At 40.4% G+C, this 13,135-nt stretch overlaps 1 protein-coding gene across 8 annotated transcripts; it reads right to left on the minus strand.

Annotated features, from left to right (window-relative positions):
- Window positions 1-22: 22 nt before the first annotated feature.
- LOC129863987 (trimethyllysine dioxygenase, mitochondrial-like) lies at window positions 23-9,999 on the minus strand. Of its 8 annotated transcripts, none has more exons than XM_055936496.1 (8): window positions 9,881-9,999; window positions 9,325-9,499; window positions 5,848-6,024; window positions 4,853-5,132; window positions 3,953-4,072; window positions 1,379-1,615; window positions 909-1,047; window positions 23-719 (listed from the first exon to the last, which is right to left on the minus strand). In XM_055936496.1, the coding sequence occupies exons 2-8, from the start codon at window positions 9,494-9,496 to the stop codon at window positions 588-590; spliced, it is 1,257 nt and encodes a 418-aa protein (XP_055792471.1). In that variant the 5' UTR covers window positions 9,497-9,499; window positions 9,881-9,999; the 3' UTR covers window positions 23-587. The 8 variants fall into 8 exon arrangements, with proteins under 8 accessions (XP_055792471.1, XP_055792470.1, XP_055792468.1 ...); XM_055936495.1 differs by having other exon boundaries at window positions 9,325-9,502; XM_055936493.1 differs by having other exon boundaries at window positions 9,679-9,999.
- Window positions 10,000-13,135: the final 3,136 nt, after the last annotated feature.

Genomic DNA, 13,135 nt, shown 5'->3' on the forward strand with positions numbered 1-13,135 from the left:
AAAAAAATACAGTCACCCAATATAAATCAGGAGAAAAGGTGCTGAAAAATCACCCAATTTATTTAATTATGTAAACAAGGCAACATTTCCTAATACATTCATAAACAAATGACTAGCAAAAGTACTTCAGAAATACTAGAAACGAATCCCTAAAACAAAGCCAAAAATCTAGTTAAACACCTCTATGTTAAGTTCCAGTTCAAAAGATGATTGTTGTGACAAGAGCTTAATGCATGTCTACAAATCTTAAATCCCAAACAGATCACAGTCCATTTTCTTGACTTCAACAAGTCTAACAATATCTCCACATGTAAAATATTTCTGGGTAGAGAACATTTCTAAAGTACAGTACAATTATTTTATGCCCATATTAGGAATGGCATTTAGTTCTGCATTAACAATATATAACTGCATTCATGCAGTGGAAATACTTGATTTCACTCAGTAAATACTCATAGAAAAACGATTTGATTCTACAAGACTTTTCGGTCACCTTAAACATGTATGACTGATTGGGTGATGGTGCTTTATCTCTAAAGGACTTTGGTGTTGGCTGGAAGGGTTGGAGACTCAGGGTGGCTCTTCACTTAGGCCTGCAGACCCAAGGAGCGGGCAGTGTTCATGACATCGTCTCTGGTCAGGTAGCAGCCACACAGTTGCCGCAGGCCTGTGAAGGACTCCCGGCCATGCATAACACGCCAGTTATCAATGAAGAGAACCTTACAGAAAAAGAGGGAACATATTTTTTGTTTAAGATTTTGTAAGACCACCCATCACCTACAGCTTAATCGTGGTTTACAGTTAAGTGTGGGTTGTCCCCCCCCCCCCCCCCCCATGTCAATATCTTGTTCAACTGATCAAGTAGTGCTAAATCCTTTGTCTCGATGAAAAGGCAACTTTTTCCTTACTTTTCCAGGCTTCAGTTTGACCCACAACTCATTCTCCGGCTTCCTCAGCTCTGTGGTCAACTCTCTGTGAGCCACATACCATCGCTTGACAATGTCATGGGGGATTGTGTTTATGACTGCACGGTCGTAGTTATTGTATCTGTAAGACAGGCGACCAAACAGAAGGTGATACCATATTAATACTCAATATCAGATCATATATTCATAACATTGATCTCAAAGGAGATGGAATAACACAAGTTTTGCTGCGTATGAGCGCCAGATCCTGAGCCTTCCACTAAGAACCTTCCAAAGTGAGTTAATTTGTATTGATGGGTGTATAATTTTTAAAACGCATACAACATTGTAAGTTAATAGGTAACCAAGACTGGTTAATGTTAGGTTGTACGGCCAATGACGTTTAAAGATATGTTTAAAGCAAGACATTCAGGGAGACATACGCATCTCAAATTACAACAGATTGCTCATACCGGATCATGTACACCTCATTGTTCCAGGGATACACGTTGAGCACAGGGCCAATGCCGATCATGTGGTTACGGTGGTCGCTGGCATTTTCAATGTACTCGTGCTTGATAGGAACACGTGCTAGCAGATCAAAGTTCTCAGGCGTCTTCTGGAGCACTTTGTCAGCAGAATAGAATCCATCTACAAGTAGTGTCCTTCCTCCTGTTCCCTCATGCCTAAGGCAATGGAACACTTGGATCCTGCAAGTCAAAGTCAATGGCATCAAAGTAAGTCACATGTTATTATGAAACGCCCAGTAAGTGGCTATTGCCCTGTCATTTGATGGGAGGCCAAGGGAGAGCTTAGTTTCATGTTGTACTATAACTTATTTTATCAAGATGTCTGAGGCATAGCAATGTGCGTCTGGCTTGTGTCTTATCAGTTGAAGAGATTCTCCGGTACTTTTGTATACTTTTAGCCAGTAGTTCAGAAAGTAGCTCTCACAAGCAAAAAGTGGTCCCAGAAAATGGCATACCATATCACATATGTGCACCACATTGCTCTCGCTCTGCTGTGTGTGCGTGCGTCTTTCTAGCGGTCACTCAAATGGCAAAGGGCTAAAGCTCATTGGCTAGAACTCAAATCGCTAGTAGCTGGCCCACGTGGGGGAAAAAGCAGGGAAAATGACTTCCAGAAAACAGCCCCTTTCAAATTAGGGATTTTGTGGCTAATTGAGATAAGACACTAATGTATATATGAACTACACATTGACACATTCAGCCCAAAGTGGGAGGTTTAAAAAAATACATACAAGCCGCCAAAGCTCTGGAGCATGTCTTTAAAAAAGGCCAAAGCTGGATCTGTTGTTACAACTGTCAATTTTTGTAACATCACTGTAATAGCCTAACACAATAACCTATATACATACACTGCCTTCGGAAAGTATTCAGACCCTTTGACTTTTTCCAGGTTACAGCCTTATTTTAAAATTTATTAAATTGTCCCCCCCCCATCAAGCTACACACAATACCCCATAATGACAAAGAAAAAAATGCTTTTTAGAACTGTTTCCTAGTTTATTGAAAATAAAAATACACATCACATTTACATAAGTATTCAGACGCTTTACTCAGTACTTTGTTGAAGCACCTTTACAAACTTGGAACACCTGTATTTTGGGGAGTTTATCCCATTTTTCTATGCAGATCCTGTCAAGCTCTGTCACGTTGGATGGGGAGTGTTGCTGCACAGCTACTTTCAGGTCTCTCAAGAGATGTTCGATCGGGTTCAAGTCGGGGCTCTGGCTTGGTCACTCATGGATATTCAGAGATTTGTCCTGAAGCCATTCCTACGTTGTCTTGGTTGTGTGCTTAGTGTTGTTGTCCTGTTGGAAGGTGAACCTTCGCCCCATTCTGTGGTCCTGAGCAGGTTGTCATCAAGGATCTCTGTACTTTGCTCTGTTCACCTTTTCCTTGATCCCGACTAGTCTCACCGTCCCTGAAAAACAACCCCACAGCATGATGCTGCCAACGCCATGCTTCACCATGGGGATGGTGCCAGGTTTCCTCCAGATGTGACGCTTGGCATTCAGGCCAAAGAGTAGAATCTTGGTTTCATCAGACCAGAGAATCTTGTTTCTCATGGTCTGAGTGTCTTTAGGTGCCTTTTGGAAAACTCAAAGCGGGCTGTCATGTACCTTTTACTGAGGAGTGGCTTCTGTCTGGCCACTCTACCATAAAGGTCTGATTGGTTGAGTGCTGCAGATATGGGAGAACCTTCCAGAAGGACAACCATCTCCACAGAAGAACTCTAGAGCTCTGTCAGTGACCATTGGGTTCTTGGTCACCTTCCTGACCAAGGTCATTCTCCTCCGATTGCTCAGTTTGGCCGAGCGGCCAGCTCTGGGAAGACTCTTGGTGGTTCCAAACTTCTTCCATTTAAGAATGATGGAGGCCACTGTTCTTGGGGACCTTCAATGCTGCAGAAGTGTTTTGTTACCCTTCCCCAGATCTGTGCCTCGACACAATCCTGTCTCTGAGCTCTACGAACCATACCTTCTACCTCATGGCTTTGTTTTTGCTCTGACATGAACGGTGGGACCTTATATAGACAGGTATGTGCCTTTCCAAATCATGTCCAATCAATTAAATTTACCACAGGTGGACTCCAATCAAGTTGTAGAAACATCTTAAAGATGATCAATGGAAACAGGATGCACGAGCTCAATTTTGAGTCTCAGAGCAAAGGGTCTGAATACTTATGTAAATAAGGTAGGTTTTTTATTTTTAATACATTTGCAAAAATGTCTAAACCTATTTCACTTTGTCATTATGGGGTATTGTGTGTGTAGATTCCTGAGGATTTTAATTGATCAATTTTAGAATTAGGCTGTAATGTAACAAAATGTGGAAAAAGTCAAGGCGTCTGAATACTTTCCGATGGCACTGTAGATGTCTAAAGTGTGTCTTTATCTGAGGAATCTCAACCCAACCAATATACAGATCAACATGTGTACTGCCTTGCTACTTTGACCTGACATGATCACTCCAATACAGTTCAAATAACACCTATCCATGTGTGAACATCTAAATACTTACCCACATGGCTCCTGGAAGTATGAGGTGTCTGTATGACGGTCCAGTGCCAGTTTGGTGTAGGCAGTATCTCCTCGGGAGAAATCGGATATCAAGTTCCACATCTTGCCATACATAGTCTCCCTAGTAGGAAACAAGAATGAAAACACAAAGTAGAGTCAAAAGTGATACCTAAAACATTATACAGTACAATAACAATTCAAATAAGATTATAATGGCAACTGTGATCCAAATAGTGAGTGATATTTAGTTTCTTTGGGGTGTCAGGAGGAGGGCAATTACTTCTGATGACCAAATATACTCACTGGACTAGAATAAGAAAATGGCCTCATCTGGCAACCATGAGCAATGCATTTCTAATAACACGCTGCTTCCTCCCTCCCTCCCTTCCCTTCACCCCAAAGTAGAGTCCAGTACAAAGAGGGATTAGTGCGCTTGCTCAGGCGTTTGACACTTCAAAACCACACCACCTGCAGAGTCCTTAATGAACAGACCTGGTGGATTAATGAGGACAAAGTACCTCTCCGTTCTCACTACACTGTCAAAGTGCAACAATGCCCATTCTTTTGACAATTCCACCCTCCATTCCAACTGCAGAGAGAAGTCTGTTGTGCATGTTAACTTGACAAACGTATCAAAGTTGATGTCAAGGAAACCAAAACCTTCTCTGTAGCACTGTTACTTTGCAAAACAAAGAGTGTAAACAAGCCAACCCTGATAAATATCAAGCATATTTAATGCTCCCCCAAAAATAGATATCTGGGGTGTTTGTTCTCATTCCTTATTAAATAATCCCTCACTCTAAAACCATGCATGTTTCGTATGCATTGTGGTGGGTGGTATGCCATTACCTTTAAGCCCCCTCAACCCCACCCCAGGCAATCACAGAGGGGCTTACTATACCTGATGAGGCTGACCCTCTGGGTAAGAGTCTCTGTGGCCTCAATAGTCGGCGGGACACCCTCCACAAAAGCAATGCCGTACAGCAGAAAGCCCCCAAGGAACTTTTTCAGTTCATCATCACAGCTCATAAACATGTCCCAGTTAGCAGAGGGCACCTTGGCACTGGTATAGATGTCAGAGTTCCAGATGATGTGTGGCTGCATGGCACTCTGCTTCTGTACCTCATAGCTGTTCTGAGCCAGCCAGTTCAGGTTGTACCTTGTCACATGACCATCAGGCCCTGAGGTAGACAAAACAAAGACAATTCCATCTATTATACATTCAATAACTGTTAAAAAGAATGGATGAGTAACAATAGGTGCATAGATCACAGTTCTGCCATAAAGAAAATGGGATTGCGGTTCACTGTTGAAAATGATCAAATGATAGGCTTAACTACTGGCATGGATTTAGAGTTCTTGACAACATCAAACTGACCTAGATTCAGTACCTCACTGAAATGTTCAACCGATTACACCTTGAGTAAGTGAGAACAGTTAGTTTAACCAATGCCTTGTGAAAAGATGTACCATTGTACAAACATGTAATTCAAATAAAGCATATGGCAGCAATATCTGCAGTACATTACAACCTTTTTTCAAGAGTCAAAGGTCTCCCCAAAAGATGCTTGTTTTTAAGAAGATAACTATCTCAGGTTTGGCAGTGGAGAAGATCATTTTTAGGCTAGGCTACTCCACAATGTGGGCTTCCAACAGGGTCTAAAAGGGGGGGAAAAAAACAAGCTCAATTCTTCACTTTGGTTCCAAAGAAAACTGTTTCTCATGCCAAAACCAACTATAGCTCTTCATTTGGAGAATTATTATAAAAATAAATAAAAAATCTACAACAAATCAAAACAAAGAAAGCCACCATACTGTATGTGATGTGAGACGAACTGGGTAGAGAATATTTTCCATCCCTCAGTTGGGAAAATAAATCTTTACACCAAGACTTACATGTGAGGAAGATATTCTCATCATCCACCCTGGTGTTGGCAGGACGTATGTTTAGCTCCACATTTGCTGTATCCAGGTTCCTCTGGTTGGTCTTGCTATTGAAGCAGGAGGCAGATTGGCAATGATCCCGTAGCCACACATAGGCAAAGTGCATCACAAGCCCTCCATAGCTGAGCTCTGCCAAATCAAAATGTCAGATTTACAAGTACATATTAGCCTATAATGTAAAAATTGGCCAATTCAAGTGTGAAGTGCCAGTTCCAGACTAGGATTTACTATGTAAAATATATATACACAAACACAATAAAGATACATTATGATGTCATAGCCTATAGGAGGGTATATTAAAAACAAGAAAAGGAAGGCTGTTGGTATCTGGCACTGTGGGTCCTGCATGAAGACTGTTGGTGTAGGCGCCTGGACATACAACACAACATCACAGTGAAGTCGGCCATCAGGAGACTGAAGGAGCTGAAAGACCAGTAGACTGTTACTGGAGGATCAGACTGTCACTGTTGTGTACAGTTTGACCTGGACACTGTGTCGAACATCTACCACAATAAAAAGCAGTGTAGAGTGAGAAAAAAAAAATGTAAATAAAAAAATAAGAAAAGGGATATTCCCCATTGAGACCTGCTGAGTCAAGAGTGGCCAAGTGGTCCATCCAATAAGTCATTTTTCCCCATCTCCTCCCTCATTGTGGTTGCGAATGGAGCTCTTATACTCACAAATCCTTGTCTTAAGTTCACGTTTGGTCTTTCTTATCCACATAATAAAAATTCACAGGAACACTTAAGGAGATACACAACATATTTTGTTTTACAGGTTATTCTACCAAACCTTTATCCGCTCACCCAGATGGGGATGGATTAGAGTTCCTGCTGATCATGGCATAACAGTGAATGCAGTTGTGACAAGGGAAATTGCCATCAGGAATGACAGACATGAAATGTGATGTTTTTTTTCTTCTTAGGACAATCATTCTCTTATCTTCATCATTGTAATGACATGTTTGAATAATACAGGACTAGAATAAGATGAAGATGGCTTTTGCTTCTCTTTATGAAGATTGAATGGTTATGGGTCTGTAAATAACTGCTATAGCCTATCGCCATTGCGCATTCTCCCCACTGGGCAAAAACTGGTTGAATCAATGTTGTTTCCATGTAATTTCAACCAAAACAATATATATATATATATATGTGATGACATTGAATCAATGTGGAAAACTGATTGGATTTGCAAAAAGTAATCAACGTAACGGCATGATGTTTTTTTCTACCCAACTTTTAACCTAAATCCAATGAAACTGACATGTTTTGTTGATTTCACATTAGTTGACTACTCAACCAAATGTAAATCAAAACTAGACATTGAACTGACATCTGTGCCCAGTGGGTCTCTTCTTTCAAAAACTCTTGAGTTCCTTTGGCTGCTGTATTTAAACATTCAAATGGACTATTACAGGGTTCCCCAACTGGCGGCCCTAATTTGGCCCATGGTTGGTTTTATTTGGCCCCCCAAGAGTGTGCAAAGCTGTCATCAAGGCAAAGGGTGGCTACTTTAAAAAATCTCAAATATATTTTGATTTGTTTAAAACTTCTTTGGTTAATACATGATTCCATATGTGTTATTCTATAGTTTTGATGTCTTCACTATTATTCTACAATGTAGAAAATAGTCAAAATAAAGAAGAACCATTGAATGAGTAGGTGTGTCCAAACTTTTGACTGGTACTGTATATATTAAAAACATTTGGGACTTAAGACTGTAAAATCACCAAGAAAATCAGTTATAAGTGATTTTAATTTAGGAAACCTGTTCAAGTATTCCCACTGATGGGTTCTGACTTGAAAATATGAAATATCCTTATTCATGTCCCTGAGGGAGTGGGGGTAATGTAGAATGTTCACATTCTGTCAGAACGTGTTATTGTTAGACATCAGATATTCGATTTGAAGGAGAAGGGCCACAGTCTGGTACAAGTCAAAAGGACAGCAGAATTTGGGCTGAGTTCAGGTCAAATGAATTGAGACAGAACATGCATCACTAAAGTCCTGTCTAGCAACAGAGGTGCATTGGCTGTTCAGATGTGTAAGGAGGAGACTCAGCATAGAAGGAAGGGTTATACCAATGCTTGTGTGAATATGTATTTTCAGCTGTCTGACCCATTGGGTGAATAAACTCGGTTTGAGCGTTTCGTAGTTGTCCGTCAGTTTTTACCCTGTTATTTAGAACCTAACACCATGCATAACAGAGATGTCATTGTACACAAATGTAAGCAAGGTTTGAAATGATGTTAAAATATATCTGTTTGGGCTTCTTGAGGTCAATTTAGTCTACAAATTATTTGTAATCATGTTTCGGTCCCCGACAATCCGCTCAAGAAAAAAATATTGTCCCACGGCTGAATCCAGTTGCTGATCCCTGCCTGGTCTAGGCAGGGATCAGCCCCCCCCCCCCCCCCCCCCCCCCTAGTCAACAATCTATTCTATTGTAGCATTCAGGGGTGGCAGGTAGCCTAGTGATTAGAGCGTTGGGCCAGTAACTGAAAGGTTACTGGATCGAAACCCCGAGCTGACAAGGTAAAAATCTGTCGTTCTGCCCCTGAACAAGGCAGCTAACCCACTGTTCTATGGTAGGCCGTCATTGTAAATAAGAACTTGTTCTTAACTGACTTGCCTAGTTAAATAAAAGGTTATATTAAAAAAAATGTAAGCTTTTCCTGGGACGCCACAAGCGCTAAGGAGAGAGGCCAGCGGAGAGCAAGTGTGTAATGTTACATGCTTATGAATATTAACATATACATTTTAGTCATTTAGCAGACACTCTTATCCAGAGCAATTTACAGGATCAATTAGGGTTAGGTGCTCAAGGGCACTGAGAGGGAATTTATTACTTTAAAAAAGGTGTAGGTTAGGACATATGCAATTATTATTATTATTTGTGCATGGCAGAAGTACTCAGACACCTTTGATTTCTTCACATTTTATTGTGTTACAAAATGGGATTAAAACAGACTAAAATTATATATTTTTTGTCCACAATTTACAAAATACTCAGTCAAAGTGGATTAAAAATTATATATTTTTTATAAATAGAAAATTCAGCACTAAAATAGCAATTTCATAAGTATTCAACCCCTTCGTTAAAGGCAAGCTTAAATTAGTTCAGCAGTAAAATGTGGCTTAACAAATCACATAATAAATTACATGGACTCACTGTGTTAAATAAGTGTTGACATGATTTTATAATGACTAACCCTTCCTCTGTCCCCCATACATACAACATATTTAAGGTCCCTCCGTCAAGTATTGAACTTCAAGCACAGATTCAATTACAAAGACCAGCGAGCTTTTCAAAAGCCTCAAAGAAGGGCAGACACATATGGAGTTGTATTCAAAAACAGACTGTCTAGAGCAAATAAAATGTTAATTTAGAGTTTGGTAAAGGGCTGATAGAACTAGTCATACTTACCAAGGCAGTCTTCCTGAAGCTGCCAGTGACAACTCGTCGATTGTGGAGCAGTATGCTGCCAACGTCTCACTTCATTCTGGGTTCGTATGAATCCAGAGACTAAAGGAGCCCGTGCTTTCGATATGGGTTGCAAATAGCCATTTAAACGGCACAATATCCGAGCCAAAGACATTGTCTGCTAATGGAAAATAAATGTAGATGGAACACTCTTCATGGACAGATTCAGAACACAACTATACGTTATTTGATCGAGTCTGACATCGACTCCCGCACAAATGATAATTTCCCCATCTTAATTGCTGTGATTAATAACAAATCAGCTTCTGTTGATCTGATCATGCAATACTCACACACCGGAGCTCGTGTGGATTCCAGTCAGTTGTGTTTATGTAGCTAGCAACACTAATTACTGTGACCTGGAATTAAGACTTCTTGGACCTTCGATGAAGCTACATTGACAATCGATGAGATAAATTATTATGCAAGTTAGTTTTTTCCAAGTCGTTTATATACTTTGCGTGCTAGCATTGCAGGATAGTACACTTTGGACACGTACCTTGTTAACGTTGACGCTAAGAACCGCTAGTTAGCAACTACCAAAGAGGTACAATAGCTATCAGCATAGAGGAAGAGGCGAAGCGAGAGGATCCACTCTTATTCTTCTTCTTCTTCGATATAATGGCGGTCCGCAAACCAACGTTAAAGGTATATGCCGCCACCTACTGTGCTGGAGTGTGTGGTCAATCACGGTTTACAACATTTCTAAATCCTCCTACCTAACTCATTACTCCTGAGAAAATAAAAAAGAGCCCTACTAACTTCTAAGACCCTCCACCATCCCCTAAATTCCTTCCACCCCCCCAACCAACCTCAATGACCCTAAACTTCAATCTTTCCCTCTCTTCAACATGCAACAATATAACAACAATATAACAACACACGATCCACTGATCCACTCCAGTGATCCACATGATCCACTGTTTCGTCAACCATGCACTCCAGACACAAACCATTCACATGCTTGCCAATCAAAAGTAATGAAGAGTTCAATGTACAATGTCCTAAGCGGAATTGAGAGAATTGGTGTAGTAGTGGCATATTACATCATTTATGCAGCAGCATACAAGACATTTTTGGACTCACCTTGGCGGCAGTCCTTCGTGGGCAAATTTTGTCATCAAAGTCTGCCATTCTCTGGATTTATGGTGCTTTCAAGACAACTGGGAACTCAAACGTATTTTCCCAGTCCTAGCTCGTTTTTCCCAAGTTCCCAGTTGTCTTGAACTCACTAAAGTCAGATTTTCCAGTTCTGTGTTAACAGTTGTTTGGAGTATGGCACAAATCATGCTTCGTTGACAGCATGGCCAATGTTGAATGTTTATCATTTTAAACTAGGAAAAGAGACCCTTAATCTTAGACTTGGGACCACACAACCACTCCACTGAATAACAGGCTAATGATTGCTTTGCAATGCTTGCACTTAGCCACTGATTCCTTCCAAACCACTCATTGTTGAATTTGCGATTTCCAACTTGTTGTGTAATGTTTATGTCCAATGGCCAATAAGCACCGATACATTTTATCTATAATTTCTCTTCATTATTTATCTTCATATGACAAGGATTAAAAAGGATTTTTCAGTAGATTGTCAACTTGATTCATGATGATGATTGCTAGCTAAGATTTAGAAAGTATGATGTTGACATGATCAGTCCAATCCAAGCTACTGTAGATATAAAGCAGGGGTGTCAAACTCATTCCACGGAGGGCCTAGTGTCTGCAGGTTTTTGGTTTTTCCTTTCAATAAAGCCCTAGACAACCAGGTGTGGGGAGTTCCTAACTAATTAGTGATGTTAATTCATCAATCAAGTATAAGGGAGGAGCGAAAACCCGCAGACACTCGGCCCCCCGTGGAATGAGTTTGACACCTGTGATATAAAGTGACTTGGCATCATTTTATCTGTGGCCAATGACCTTGAGCCTTCTTGGATGGGCACTTCTAATGTAACTCTATGGCAGCACCCAAGGGGCTAGAATTATAGAGCTCTACCCTTAGACTTGGCGTTGACGTAGTGTCCCCATGAGTGACAGAACACTGAGCTAATCACGGTGCAACGCTCCGTATTTTATGCTGGCTTGCCCCACCACAGAAAGGTGAGCTAGGCTGAAACACCTGCATTTTGGGGCTGCCTTACTCAAGAAAACAAAAAAGAGACCATGTTTGTATTTGGCTTTATTAACTCTGATATATATTTTTTTTTACATTGTTTGCAAACTGATATGTGACACGTATTAATGCCAAAATAACATGCAAAACAGGCTAAATATGTGGGGCTCAAAACTGCCCTGAATGACGGGTCGCCACTGGTAATTGTCAACCAGTTTCCCTACATTACTGACTTCTGACCAATCTTTCCTTTTCTCTACCAAGGTTAGATCAACAACAGGATCTGGGAGTAACCATGGAGGAACATCCTCTATCACCACAGAAGGGCCAACCTCCATCTCCCTCAAACCACTCTCATCAGCAAACTTTTCAACTTTCCAACCAAAACCACTGCCTTGTCTACTAGTATATTCCCAACAGTCATCTAGAACAGCAGCGGTGGGATGCTCAACCTCACATCCTTTCAACCTAACCCAATAAGCTAATTACAATTTTTTAAGCCATATATCCAAAGGCATCTCACCTGCTTCCACTAGTAAGGCAATATGTTGATTTAAATGCACCAATACATATCTTTAAAGCTATATATTGGATTCTGTCCAGCTTCTGAAACTAAGTCTTTGCCGCTGTTCCATAAACTATACACCCGTAATCAATTGTTGTCCTGATCAGAGCTCTATAAATATACATCAACGATTGTCTGTCAGCACCCCATTCATAACCCGGAGACCGAGCGCATAAGATTCACCACGTTCTTACACTTTGTTACAACATTTATGACATGATCTTTCCTTGTATATCACTCATTGACCCAAAAATAATAATATACCCAAATATTTGTACTTAGAAACCCTCCCCATAGACTGTCCATACAGAAACAACTGTATATTAGCAACTTTCATCTCCAAGAAGAATATACAGCAAGACTTCGCCACAGACAATTTAAAACCCCAGTCAATCGACCATCTTTCAACATCCACTGTAGCTTGTTGAATAGATTTGATCACACTAGAGACATTCCTTCCCCTCTTCCAAAAAGCTCCATCATCAGCATATAGGGAAGCCCCAATACCCCTGCCTATATTTGAAAATACATCGTTTATCATAATGTTGAACAAAATAGGACTGATCGCACTGCCTTGAGGAATACAATTGTCAACTCCATAGTCATCAGATGAAATGGATCCAATTTTAACTCAAAAAGAGCGATTTAATGAGAAGGCCAAAACCCAGTTATATAATCTCCCACCAATACCAAGTCTTTCCATCTTAATCAGTAGGCCTTCTCTCCACATAGTGTCATAAGCCTTTTCAATGGCAAAAAAAAAGACAGTAGCCATCCCTTTTTTCATGACCAGAGTTTAACTTCATTGCTCATCTTTACTAATGCGTCCAAAGTAGATCTACCTTTACGGAATCCACTTTGACATTGACTCAATAAACCTCTATGCTCCAGGAAATATGACAATCTATTGACTATCATCTTTTCCATCAGTTTACACAAGTTAGAGGTCAGTGCTATTGGTCTATAACTATCCACACATGAAGGGTTCTTACCAGGCTTTACATAAGGTAATATTACTGCACATTTCCAACCAGAAGGTATAACCCCTCACTCCAAATCTTATTAAATAATCCCAGGAG

This window comes from Salvelinus fontinalis, chromosome 10 (genome assembly GCF_029448725.1).
Source record: "Salvelinus fontinalis isolate EN_2023a chromosome 10, ASM2944872v1, whole genome shotgun sequence".
In the NCBI taxonomy this organism is placed as follows: domain Eukaryota; kingdom Metazoa; phylum Chordata; class Actinopteri; order Salmoniformes; family Salmonidae; genus Salvelinus; species Salvelinus fontinalis.